This window comes from Pteronotus mesoamericanus, unplaced genomic scaffold (genome assembly GCF_021234165.1).
Source record: "Pteronotus mesoamericanus isolate MK-2021 breed Mesoamerican mustached bat unplaced genomic scaffold, CSHL_Meso_final contig_105, whole genome shotgun sequence".
In the NCBI taxonomy this organism is placed as follows: Eukaryota; Metazoa; Chordata; class Mammalia; order Chiroptera; family Mormoopidae; genus Pteronotus; species Pteronotus mesoamericanus.
In genome coordinates, this window is record NW_026555006.1 from 2,497,051 (window position 1) to 2,510,885 (window position 13,835).

General features: G+C 40.5%; 1 protein-coding gene across 5 annotated transcripts in view; it reads left to right on the forward strand.

Annotated features, from left to right (window-relative positions):
- ELAVL4 (ELAV like RNA binding protein 4) overlaps window positions 1-9,498 on the forward strand; it is an 86,419-nt gene extending 76,921 nt beyond the window's left edge. For 4 of the 5 annotated variants that reach the window (XM_054572291.1, XM_054572287.1, XM_054572297.1 and 1 more), the window contains exons 4-7: window positions 982-1,135; window positions 2,791-3,016; window positions 4,633-4,671; window positions 7,655-9,498. In XM_054572291.1, coding sequence (XP_054428266.1) covers window positions 982-1,135; window positions 2,791-3,016; window positions 4,633-4,671; window positions 7,655-8,024 — 789 coding nt within the window. In that variant the 3' untranslated portion in view covers window positions 8,025-9,498. The remainder of the gene's footprint in view (window positions 1-981; window positions 1,136-2,790; window positions 3,017-4,632; window positions 4,672-7,654) is intronic. The other variant, XM_054572301.1, reaches the window with a different exon arrangement.
- The last annotated feature ends 4,337 nt before the right edge of the window (window positions 9,499-13,835 follow it).

Below are 13,835 nucleotides of genomic sequence, written 5' to 3' on the forward strand. Positions count from 1 at the left end.
TTATATTTCAAACGTCTGATGTTGTTTTCTTAAAAAATAAATAAGTAAATGAAAGTCTAAAATTAATGACTGCTGGGGTTTGCTTTGCTTATGTGTACTGCTACAGACTTGGCTTCTTGCAGATGGAATTTCAGATCTGTTTACACTTCTGTGTTAGCTTTTTGGGGGGAAAAAACAGTTGAGAGATCTGGGAGGACAAATTTACAAAGTCAAAGTTATTATAACCATCGGTGAGGCTCGCGCCTCTCTCGCACTGCCCTCTCCCCACCGCCTCTCCACCACCGTGCCCTCATTTAGTTTATTGTGGTTTTATCTGCTCCGCCTCCAAGTTCGAAAGCAACTGGTTCTTGCAGATGTTATGACAAGGTCACATATCCAGTTTCGCAAGCAGATGTTCATTCAGCCCCATTTCACCAGCACTTTGTCATTCAGCAAGAGCAGACCTTGTGGGAACAGATTGGAGCAACACAAAGGACAGAACATAAAAAATCTTGCAGAGAACCTGATCGCTTTTATGTGCTCAAGAATAAGGGAGTGCGGTGGGGAGGGTGGCAAGGAGAGAAATCTGCAGAGCAGAATTTTATGGGGTTTTTTTTTTTTGGTTTATTCAAAGATTATTATGTGTTGGATACAGTAAATCATCTATACACCCACACCCAGGAGGTAAATCTTCAGAACTCCAGGCGTGGGTAGTTCTGCATTTAACAGCTGCCATACAGTAGCTATTTTGTTCTGCACTTAGAGACCCTTATCTATGCATTTGTTTTAAGTTACCCGCAACTCTCCTTTTGTTCCTCTATTGCTGTTCTCCTGGTTCTCATTACTATTACAAGAGTAAGCTAAAAATCTGAGCTCCTGAGTTATTTAAACTGACACCCTGTGTTAGAATGATAGGCGAGGCGCTCTCTCCTTGGTTGTTGACGCAGTCTCACTCGGAGGGTGTTACCTATAATGGATTTAGCTCCTCTTGCTTTCTCCCAGGTCTCATATGCCCGTCCGAGCTCTGCCTCAATCAGGGATGCTAACCTCTACGTTAGCGGCCTTCCCAAAACCATGACACAGAAGGAACTGGAGCAGCTTTTCTCACAATACGGCCGAATCATCACCTCACGAATCCTGGTTGATCAAGTCACAGGTTAAGTGTTTCTTTGTCATTTCCTTCCTTGTGTCTTATGTCACCAGACAGTGCCCTGTGACCAATGGGAGCAGAGGGGTAATGGTTACTTAGGGTAAAGGATATGAGTCACCAGTAGATAGATTTTTGATGCAGGAGAAAGACTTCTTCTCAATCCACTGCCCACATTTAAAATGGGCCACCTTGGGAGGCAGGAGTTCTCCATCACGGGAGCAGTTCTGGCAGCAGCTCATCCACTCGGCGGGGCTGTGAGGATGACTCAGGCCTCGTGTTGAGGGCGGGACTATATGACTTTTGAAGTCTCTCTCAACCCTCAACCCAGTAACCTTACATCGGTGTGTGGAAAGGACCTGTACCTATAGCTCTAGCACCGATGAGCGCATTATAGAGATAGAGGGAACCTCAGACTGTCCCATTTCACACATTAGGAAACAGAGGTCCAAAGCGGGGGATCGGATCTCAGTCCAGCTGGTTCATAGCAGTGCAGAGATAGGAAGCCAGGATCCAGTACTGAGGTACTTTGTCCACACCAAAGAAGGGCAACCACCACCTCTCAGTAAAAAATGTAAGGCACCCCGGGTTGCATTTTAATGACAAAATGTTTTTGTCCCAACTTGATCCCAATTTAAAACACTCCCTAGGAGCAGCCCATCACATTATTATCATTTAATTTATGCAACAAACCCTCACTGAAGCTGCCTCTGTCACACACACTGTGCAGAGGGACCCTGGGTCCAGGGGTGAAGGAGGCACAGTCCTTGAGGACTCCAGTGTGATGAGTACCTGCTAGGGACTGTCTGAGCACCGTGAGAGCTCAGGAAAAGGCATGCTATGCCTGGTGGAAATTGTTGGGAAGGCTCCACTGAGAATGTGAAGTTTGGACAGGGTTTTAGAGGATGACTTGCCATTATCTGGCAAGAAGTGGGAATAGATCATTCTAGACAGATAGGATGTATCCTATAGCATAGCTGAATAGGGCGCAGCTCAAGGCACGGAGTCAAGCAAGAACACAACCTGTCCTAGGGACATCTGGTGGTTCTGCACGGCTGGCAGAGGCCCAACAGGGGATTTGGGCAAGATCTTCAGGGGCATTAAATGCCACTCCAAGAACTCTGAACTTTATCTTTTGCCACATGGAGCCATAGGAGGGTTTTGTTTGTTTGTTAGTTTGTGTTTGGAGTGAGAGACAATGAACAGGAACCATAAACAAAATAAGAAATTGAAAAGGTACAAAAAAGGTATAGGAAGTGATTTTAAAGGGTGTAATGTGTTCAGGGTTTGCTTTTCAAATAGATTACCTAGTTGCTAGGTTTGGAGGACCCACTGGAGGATGAGAAACCAGACAGTGGGTGATCAGTTACAGCAACTAAAGGGAGATAAGGACTGAGCAGGATGGTGATCGAGGGCTAGATGTGACAGATGTGAGAGATGCTTGTGTTCTGTGGGTGAAAGTCACCTGTCCAGAGCTATGATGGCGGAAGTGCAGGCAGATGCATTTTGATGGGCTAGAGACAGTCAGCGAGCCAGGCTCAGCCCCAGCCCCATTGGTGGGCTGACTCCCCAAGAATGTTGTTGGGGCCCAGCCCATCTCTTCCTGGAGATGTTTACCAGTTTGGTTTGTTCACTCTTTATGAAGGTTCTTTCCCTTTCCCCAGGAGTGTCCAGAGGGGTGGGATTCATCCGCTTTGATAAAAGAATTGAGGCAGAAGAAGCCATCAAAGGGCTGAATGGCCAGAAGCCCAGCGGTGCTACAGAACCGATTACTGTGAAGTTTGCCAACAACCCCAGCCAGAAGTCCAGCCAGGCCCTGCTCTCTCAGCTCTACCAGTCCCCCAACCGGCGCTACCCTGGCCCACTTCACCACCAGGCTCAGAGGTTCAGGTAGGCATGCCCATGGGCCCACTCACCTTGCTACCTGGGTAGGGGCTGGGCAAGGGCCAGGAAAGCCCATGGCCCTGGAGGATGGGGCAAGGCTAAGAACCTCCGCCCCCAGCAATCGCTGTGCACAACTCCCTCCCTCAAGCCTCAGTTTTCACTCTCATAAAGTGAGAGGATTGGGTCAGATGCCAATCCAGGCCCCCTGCCAATTTACCACCGTGACTGTGGCTAAACTTCAGATTTTTGGTTGAAACAAAATTCCTGCACTTCACCAAATAAGAAGATTCAGTTTCAAGAAGAGTTAATCACAGATGTGACCAAATTCAGTGTCTTAGACTTAAGGCTAAGGCAGTGGCTTTAATAAAGTCAAAGAAAAGAAAAGGTCAGGAGGCAGACCCTTGCCGGGGAGAGTGGGTTAGCCTGTCCTCCCTTTCTCCTGCAGGTGACTCTGACGGGTCAGGCGCGCCGGTCCTCTCTCCTGTGCGCTCTTTACTCCGACTATTAAGTCAGCAGTCTCTGGTAGACAAGGAGGAAGACTTTGTCCAAGCCTTCATAGTGTTTCCTTTATTTACCCACCCCCCTGGAAGTTCCTGGTGCAGTGGGGCATTTCCTTCCTCCTGGGACATTTCTGAAAGGCAGGTTTCTCGCCATGAAGGCAGTACGAGCTTGAACAGCCTCTGTTGTGCAAGTGATAAGAATATTCTTGGCCTACCCATAGTAATTCTAAATAATTATGCCCTAACTTCCCTTTGATGAGGGGTTTTTCTCCTTTTCAAACATCACATGGGAAGGGAGTCAGCCCTTGCATGTGGCCACAATGAGAAGGAAAATCAGCCTCTGCAGAGTGCCCTCCCATGCCCTGTGAATCTGAAATGGTTAATGGTTTCGTGAAGAGTCCAAGTCATCTAATTTTTATTTTGTGTGAGAGCCCATGCAGTATTTATGTAAAAAGCCTTTCCAGCAGGCTTCTAATGGTGGAAACTATGGTTACTACTGCCCCATGGTGTGAATAGCTTGTCCCCAAAAGGTACTGAGCATGAGGGAGATTATAACATAATGGCAGTTCACTGGGAAGAGCTTTCAGGTTGTAAATAGAAACTAAGTTTTAAAAATCTTAACCCCAAAGCTCTCCCTATCCCCCAAAAATGTGTCTAATAAAAAGATTTAGTTAATGTAGCTAGACTAAGAGAAAAGATACATTCTATATGCATTGTGTGCGCGTGTATTGTCAATATGAAACAGAGACCTTTATTCACAGGTTTAATTAAAACAAAATGTGAACAACTTAAGAAGCCGCCTCTTTTTAACAATTTCACACACAATGTAAAATAAAATGCACACAAATGTTCTGAGAGGTGGGGGGAGTGGGATTAATTCAGACCTTGAAAGAAAGGGAGATTCATTAGACACTTGCTTTAAACTCTAGCATTGACCTGAACATGAATTACTTGTAATAGGAGGCAGGAAAGGGGGGGATCTACTGGTGGATAGTCTCCTTAGCACTGGGGCAAGTTGTTGAGCTTTTCTTCTTTGAAAATGGAGCATTCTTATTAATAGTTCCATTGAGCGATCTTGCCATCTGTGAGGCATTAACCCAGAGACCCTCCTTCTCTTTGCAGGCTGGACAATTTGCTTAATATGGCCTATGGCGTAAAGAGGTAATTAAAACTCCACAGATTGCCAGATGTCCGTGTTGGCACAGACTGGGGCTAGATTTTTTTTTTAATTCACTAACTTTAATTTTTTTTTTAATTCTTCCTTTTTCTTCCACCAGCATGTCAAATTCTTAATTTTAATTTCAGACTTCAGTTGGTTTTGTTTCTTTTAGGGCACACAATGTTTGTTTGTGTGTTTCACTTTTTCTTTTATTTGCAGGTGGGCTTCTCCTATGGTTCAGGTGCCACAGCTACCAGCCCTTGCTAATCTGGTCCTCTAAGCAGCTTCCCTGAGGGGGGAAGACTCCCGCTCTGCCAGCTGATTTTGCAAACTTGCAGAGCAACTGTTTTACATTAGCAATGCCAAGATTCAGTTAAGAGGGCAAATTCCAGCAAATCAAAATTAGAACATTTTGTTAATCATGGTTGACAATCTTATGATTGTCAGTGAAAAAATTAGATTTTGGACTACCAGCCCCTGGCCAAAGCATGAATAAATGCGTGGATGACCTTCTGTCTCCTGCCCCTACCCCCTCAGTGTGCATTTCAGGGCACAACCTGAGAGTAAAGTGTATCTGTGTGCACCTCAACCAGGGTTTGTTTTTGTTGTTGTTGTTATTACAGGTTTTAATGGTTATTATAAATCCTCCTTTGATGATATATGTATACGTGTTTTAAATTTGCTGTTTCATTCACTTAAAGCTTGTTTGTGAGCTCAAATAGGGTCAAATAAGGATCAAAGCTTTTGGGGATCTCTGAATGCAGTCACAAGGCTGCTCCACACCTAGTCTGAAAGCCAGATCTCAAGAAGTTGAATGCATTCTATCACTGTGTCCGTGAGATTCCCAAATGTGCTTTTGATAAGCTCCAGTGAGCTACTAGGGACATAGCATCTTCATCATCCTGCTCAGTAGAGCTGCACACTTTAATTCCCCTTCCTACAGTCAAGGGAAGGAGATGTGGTCTTTAATAGTTCGCATCACATCCCCATACAAGACAGTTCTTTCACCACTTGGCCATGCATGGTAAGTGCCCGACTGTGGAAACAGGCACACAGTGGAGGACATAACTTGACAGCAGACTTCGCTCTCAGGGTGCCAGTCTCTCCAATCTCAGTCCCAGTACCAGGGAGTGAGTGAGCTCCACGTGTCTAGCACACTGCTTGCCTATCCCTACGCATTTTACATCTTTCCCAGCTCTGTCCCCTGCCTTTGCTCCCCTCTAACCTTAGTGAAGTAGCAGGAAACATTATAGAGAGAGAGATGCTCACACACAGAGGAGGCCAGGGAGGGCCCAGCGACGGCATGCGTGACTGCCACCTCCTCCAGTTCCCCGCCCATAGTGAACGAAACTACTTGATAAGAGCATTCATTCTTGTCTTCCTATTAAACCCAGATTTGGACCCAGAGTCCTTCCTACCAAAGTGCTGCAGGTAACCGTAACCAACTGGAGTTGAAACCTCTTTGCTGACCCTGACTTTCGGCCTTATCATAAATACTTAACTGTTCTCTACCTATAAACTTGAATGAAGTCAATTTATTCAGTTAGAGGAGAACCGGTTGAGAAGACAGTGTTCAGAAATAATGCAAATAACAATTAGTCATGGATTTGCCCTTCTAAGAATCTGTATGATGATGTTTTTGGTTTCACCTGGTTATTTGTTTTTAAGCAAGAGGGAAGATTGACTTAGTGAATAATACCAAAAATAGTGTTCATTGAGTTACATTTAGCATATCTTCAGCAGCCATTTGATTGTCAAAATTCTAGATGTAGAGCTTTTCTTTAGTAGGACTTTTTAATCTTCAAGAATATTTGCTTATTTTTCAAGAAGTCCTAGATGACACTTTACCCCATCTCCTCCTCAGTTTTTGCTTCCTCTCCTTCTCCTACCCACACTTAAAAAAAAATCAAATGAAAAGCAAGATAATAGTATATAGGGTCAAAATCCCTGTATACATTTGGTATAAAACAAAATATTAACATATTCTCCTGCTGCAGGCACTGGCAACCTGTTTGTTTCATCTGATGCGCCCATCGTGAATTACACATGGATATGTTATATCAGACAGTGAATAGAATATGAGGGGTTGTTTTCCTTTTCAAGATTAAATGAAACTGAGATTTCTTAGTCAAATATAAAAGAAGTTGCAATAGGGTAAATAACAATTTTCTGCATTTTTAATGTACATTGATTCAAGATATATAAATGCACAAACCACTTGAAATCTTGCTCCTATAACACTTAGAAATGAATCCCACGTAATGTAGCATCAAAGAATGATACATCTTTATAGTTATTGCTCATTTTTGGAGGGGGAACTCTTTTGAATAAATTCTAAGTGAAACATAAGCCACCCATCTAATTAATAATATAATATGCCTGTTCATTCTCCATGTGTCTGTCCTCAATAATATCAAGAGATCTTTTGACAACCATAAGTCAAGGGACTGCAAATAGGGTAGACTTGAGCACTTCTAGAGCCATCCCCTAATCTCCGTTAAAATAGTAAATAAAATTTCCTATTCCAAGCATTGACTTCCACCAATGTTATTCACTTATTCAATTAAAAAAAACAGTGATGGGTCTTCTACATGTCCCTATGTCTGTGAGATTCCCATAGGCGTCCCACTGAATAAATATATAGAGTGACAGAATGAATGAAATTGAGCCCCTTCCCCAAGAGCTCACTGTCTGCTGTGGGGAGGGAGGATGAGGGGCAGGGTGGAACACCCTGTGAATGTACTCTGTGATAGCACTATGATAGAGCCTTGCTCTGGGAGTCCCTCGTGGTTCTTAGGAATTAACCTAGGCCTTTTTCTTGGCATATACGTGCCTTAGCCAATCTAGCCATTCCCATCAGACGAAATGCCACAGACATTAGTTTTTGTATTTTAGTTTTTAAACCCTGAAGACTCTCCTGCAAACACTCACTCAGCCCTCTGCCCCGTGTCTGTGTCTGTGCATCTGTGTGTTATCCTTGGTCAGACTGATGTCTGGACCAGTCCCCCCTTCTGCTTGTCCCCCCAGGTTCTCCCCCATCACCATTGACGGGATGACAAGCCTTGTGGGAATGAACATTCCTGGTCACACAGGAACAGGCTGGTGCATCTTTGTCTACAACTTATCCCCTGATTCCGATGAGAGTGTCCTCTGGCAGCTCTTCGGCCCCTTTGGCGCAGTGAACAACGTCAAGGTCATCCGCGACTTCAACACCAACAAGTGCAAGGGATTTGGCTTTGTCACCATGACCAACTATGACGAGGCCGCCATGGCCATTGCCAGCCTCAACGGGTACCGCCTGGGAGACCGAGTGTTGCAAGTTTCCTTTAAAACCAACAAAGCCCATAAGTCCTGAATTTCCCATCCTTAATTATTAAAATATATATATAAATATATATGAACAAAACACACGCGTGCACACACACATACACACACACAAAAGAGAGAGAAACAAACCTTTCAAGGCTTATATTAAACCATGGACTTTATAAGCCAGTGTTGCCTAAGTATTAAAACATTGGATTATCCTGAGGTGTACCAGGAAAGGATTTTATAATGCTTAGAAAAAAAAGAAAAAAAACAAAAAAATACCTTTGATGCATTGAATGTTCTTTCATAGCTGTCGTTGTTGAATATAATATACATAGATAGCGATGTGCAGGGATTTTTACCCAGCCAGCTAACTTTACTACCTTCCTTGAAGGTGGGTCTTTTTAAGATGACCATTCACTCATTTGAAGAAGAAAATCAAAAAACAAAAAAAATAACAAAACAATTTTTACAAAGTAATGGGATTCAAAGAAAGAAAAAAAGATTTTTCTTTTTTGTCAAAATGTTGATCCAATCAGATTGGTAAAAAAATAAAATAAAATAAAAAAACCCACACAAATTAAAGAGGAATAATAAAAATTGCAAAAATGAAAAAAACTTTTGCAAATTTTTTTATTTTTCCTTTTTTCTTTTATATCATGTGAACTAAAACAGTCTTCTGTTAGGGGACGGGGGCCAGGGGGATACCTGATGACATTAACAATTTAATAACATTAACATTGTTGCCAAAGAGGTGGTCTCTTTGCTGAAAATGGGTTTCAAGAAAAATCTATTTTTATAAAATATAAAGAATTTTTACAAGAGAATCTGGATTTGAGAAAAAAATATTTTGACTGGCTAATTTAGGGGAAATTGACAACTTTGTCGCGTTCATACTGCACTGGTAACTTTTTAGAGATCAAGATGTGTGTTTTAAACTGGATTCGTAGACTGTTTTTTGAAGGATGGGCTATAAACAGATGATCTTCATATCTTTTCATAGCATGTAATAATAATAAAAAAATTATTAATTACTAGGGGAAAGGAGTGTTCGTTCTACCCAGGGTACCACAGTTCCCCACAGTCAAAACCCAAAAGCAAGGAGATGAGTTGAAAGACAGTTTTTCTTTAAGTCATCAGTATGGGATGTCAGCAGAACAAAAATTTAAAAGATTAATTTTCCTTTTGATCTAAAACTTCCTTAGTTTGAGCAGTAGGTGCTACGAAATTATTTACATATCTTAGTATCATAGTTAAATGTAATGTGTTTAGGAGAGGAAAACAAAAGATACATTTGCTTTCGATTCATTAAGGAATTCTCAAATTCACTTTGTAGCCCATGCTGATAGAATTGGGCTGTGTTGGTACATTTGAAACACTGTTTATGTTGCTTGAAACACTTATTTATTTATTCGCTGATGTGATGATGCCTATGGCCGAGATCAAATATAGCTAGATTGGCTAGACTACTTATTTGTTTACTTAAACTATGGGAAGAAGCATATTATTGTGTCATTCTGTTGTGTGTGTATGTGTATATATAATATAAATATATATATATAAAGTTATTTTTCTTTGGGTTAATTTATTATAAGTTGTAACACTTGGCTAGTTTTGTTTGTAATGTCTTAAAATGTTTTCTTATGATATTTAAGTGACAGTTAAAGAGGTATCAAGGTAACTTGTGTAGAATTATTGTTTGATATATTGTCATGTTTGTTGTGAATATTTTTTCTTACTGCACAGTAGAAAAATAAAACCAACTGGGTCTTTATTTTAATGTAATTCAGATTGGGGAAAACAAAACAGAGCTAAGGGAACAAAATGACTGAGGGAGCATTCTCCCACGTCCAGTGCACTGATCATTTTAGTATGTTTGTGCTTTGTACGGTTATATATTTAAAACAAAAACAAAACAAAAAAAAGACAAGGGTTCATGCTCTTCCCTGGGTAATAGAAACAGTTACTCGCTATGCATAATCTAGTTGATAGTTAAATTTGCTATTGCTTTTGTCTTGTTATATAAAATCTTTTCAATACAAGTTTAGTCTTAATGGTAATAAAACGTTATGGTTATTTATAACTTGTGCTTATTTTGTGCGTTTCTTTCCATGCTGAACCCACTAAGTGCATGTAGACAGACTGTTGTTTTCACACTGAAGAGGCAAACTTCGTAGTGGTAGTCGTAGTGTAGACAGGTAATGAAAACCAAGGCTGCATCATAGACTCCTCCTTTAAATATTTTTTTTCTGTTTTTTTTCCTCTTTTTGATTTAAAAAGAAAATACAGATTTCAGTTCAGAGAACACTCGTTCAACATTCAGGGAAACCTTTTTACATCATCTGCTGTGAATGAACGCAGTTTGCTGGCAAAGTTTTGATGCATTTGCTAAGTAAGCATTAGTGGGAAAGGCATGCCAAAATCTCTGCTCTATAATGTGTTCACACTTGGGGGAAAAAAAAAGGAAAAAAAATCTTAGGACCAGGCAGTTGTATACTTTAGTTATAATGAATGACTTCATGTTAACCTTGCTAGTTTAGATGATTTCTGAGGGAAAGTATTGTAACTGTTTTTTTCCATAATCTTGTTGTGTTTGAATTATTTGTACTTTATCTGTCCAGACAATAAATGAAAGTGTGTAGAATGGATTTGAGCTTCCCAGATTTTTAAATGTGTTTATTCAAACTTTTTTTTCTGTAGCATCTTCAGATTTCCCCAATATTTTTATCATTGAACAAACAAGCAAAAAAAAAAAGGTAAAGTAAAATTCTGTTTTGCTAAGTTGCAAAAGTCAATTCAGTATTCAAAAGTCATCGCCCTAGTTCCACGCCGCTAAAAGTATAATCTCCAGCCGGCAGTATCAATGTCATCTGGGAGATGGTGAAATGCAGACTCTCAGGCCAAATGCAAATCTATATTTAACCAGAATCCCAGGTGACTCACTCGTACTTTAAAGTGTGAGGAACACTGCCCTGGTTGATAACAAGCTGGCACAGTTGGCATTATGTTTGGCATTATGATACCTTCGTGCCTGTTACTCATTTATAAGCACACTTGAGATGTGTTCAGGTCAAAAGGAATCACCATTTGCAGAGCATCGATTATGTGTCAAGACAGCCTCTACATTCTCTCCCTTTCTCCTCCAGCAACCTGGGAGAAGTAGATAGCACTGTCCTCATTTCACAGATGACAATACTGAGGCTTAATGAGATTCAGTAACTAGAACAACCCAGCAAGTTTCCAGCTGAGATTTGAACCTGAGTCTGCTTCTCCTGCACAGCACCTCAGCGTGAGATGCAGAGCTTGAGCAATGTAAAGGAAACAGTCCATTTGTGCTGGAAGTGACAGCTAAACAAGAAAGGTCACGTTTTTATTCCAGCACTCATTTTTGCTTAGAAGCAGCATATATTTGACTTTCTTACCTTTGAATAGAAACCCTAACCAAGGACTTATTCATACAGTGAATAAAGAGCATGATTTAAACTCAACCTAGGAGGGAAGAGCTGCCTAAGGTATCATGAAGTCATATTGAAATATGACCTGAACTTTACAGATAAGCTTTTTAGTGATTTCCTGATACAGTCACTCATTGATGATCTACTGTCTGTCTTTCACTTTCATTTGCTCACTAATTGAAAATTCATAATCCCCCATAAAACAATACCATCCATAAAATGACACAGTGAAGCAGAAATGCCCCAATGAGGCAGATGAAGGAATAGTCAGATTCTCTTCCACTTTTCATTAGCCTCTTTTTTATTATTATTATATTAAATTACCTCAATGGTTGGGCTAATTAAATTCAGGGCAAAGAATAGTATTTAATTAACCAAGCTAAATATTAAAACTGTCAGCCCGAACTTTACAGAGTTGAACTTAAAGATTTTTATTTTGGTTTTTTCTCTAAGACAAGCCCCTGTGTTTCTTTTCTGAAGAAAACTAGGTATTCAAACTAATAGTTGCCCACGGGAATAGCAGAGCTTCACGAACATGTGTATAGGGTCTAAAAATACTGCGTCCAAACCTATGATAGTTTTTTTTACCAAATCTATCATCACCACCCCTGCTCCTAAAGGTGTCATTTTAGTGCACTTAAGTGAATGGATACACTGCTTCAGAGTATTGGAAGTTGGTGGAATCTTAGTAGTTCAATACAGCTCATTCCCCAACCCCCAACAGATCTATCCTGAAAGTTTTACAAAAAGCTGTAAGTATTTAAATAGGTCTTTAAAATATCCATAGAAGGACATTCTACTTGCTCGGCAACACTTCCCAATACCAGCACAACGGGGCTGCCTGACATCAAATGAAACATTCATCTTGCTGCAAGCGTAAGCCTGTTACCTTAAATCTCCAGGCAAATATTGTGTAGTTTCCGCAGGTGTTTGTTGGAAAGGCCTAACAAATCACAAGAATGCAGGGATTATTAAATTTCTTTTAGGTCCTCAGTACATTCTATTGTGCTTGGATGAAAAATTGCATGCCAGAGAAGGCTGAAGGCATTTACTTAGTGTTATTTCTGTCAAAGTGATAGGAAGGGGAGAGCGCAAAACAGCATGTGCTTGTGCCTGTAGCCATCCCACACCACCACCAGCACCGAAACTGCTCGTGTCTGTCACCAAAGGTCAAACACCGACCGAGTGAGCGTAGAGTCAAAAATTTTTACCTGCTCCAGTCCTGTTTAAATTTCTTTCATCAACATCAATCATTATTTGTTCATTTGTAAATAAAACATTTAAACACCAAAGAACATTTGTGATTTAAAAGTACATTTGTGAGTACTTGACGTTGGTTTATAGGCAAATATAAAGGTACATTTGAAACTCCCGAAGTCTTGTGAAGCCCCTACTCAGTATGTGGGTCTGCAACCCTAAGCTTGTCAAAATTCAGCACTTAATCACCTTTTGCCGTGGATGATTCAGGAAATTTCCAGTTCTTACCATTGTTTGCCCTCACTTTCTGTAGATACTATACACGTGTTCCTTAACAGACATAAACATGCTAACACACAGAGGCGAGCACTTGTACAATTAAATAGAAAACGGGGTTATTTGCTTTCACCTGAAAATTCAAAAATCATACCTGACAAGACAGTATTAACAGCAAGAGTGTGTTTTCTAAACAGAAAAGTCATTAAAATCTTAATTTGAGACCATCCTGCTAGATCCATTCCACAGTCTTCACAAGATCTCAAAGAACACAGCCGTATAATATCCTTACACCCTTCATTGCCTTTGTTCTACCTAGAAAAAAAGAATAATAAAGGGAAATCACACTTTATTTCCATGAGCTAAAATCAAGTTTTAATATTGTCCAAAAATGACACATACCATTCCTTTATCTTATTAGTTTTTTGGCATATTAAGTAATAAGATAATTTCTCATGGTAGAGTATTTATGTAAGAATCATATTTCCCCCTTTGCAGATCACTTACAGAAGTGTCTGTTAACAGGAGAGAATGAGGCATAATCGGCACTTAAGATTAAAATAGACCTGAGAACATAAAAGTCTTCCTTCAATTAAAGGAATAGCATTTCTCCAGTCTTATCTTTTTTGTTTCTGCAGCAGAATGGAAACTGGCTTAAAATCACCCAACCCCAGGTTAATTACCAGAAGGCTTCCCTATGCAAGTGGTTCCCGTGGTTCAAATGCAAAGTGGACTTACATACCTTCCAGGATGCCATGTAATTATTTTAAATAGTTTCCAACAAAGTTCATGAGGTTTAAGAATTGTTTCTAGAAAGAGCACTAGCATTTATTAAGTCTCTCACATATGCGAGGCACTTATACCTGCATTTAGTCCTTCTGCCAACTCAGTGAGGGGTATCATCCTTCTTTTACATTGAGCAAAAAGAG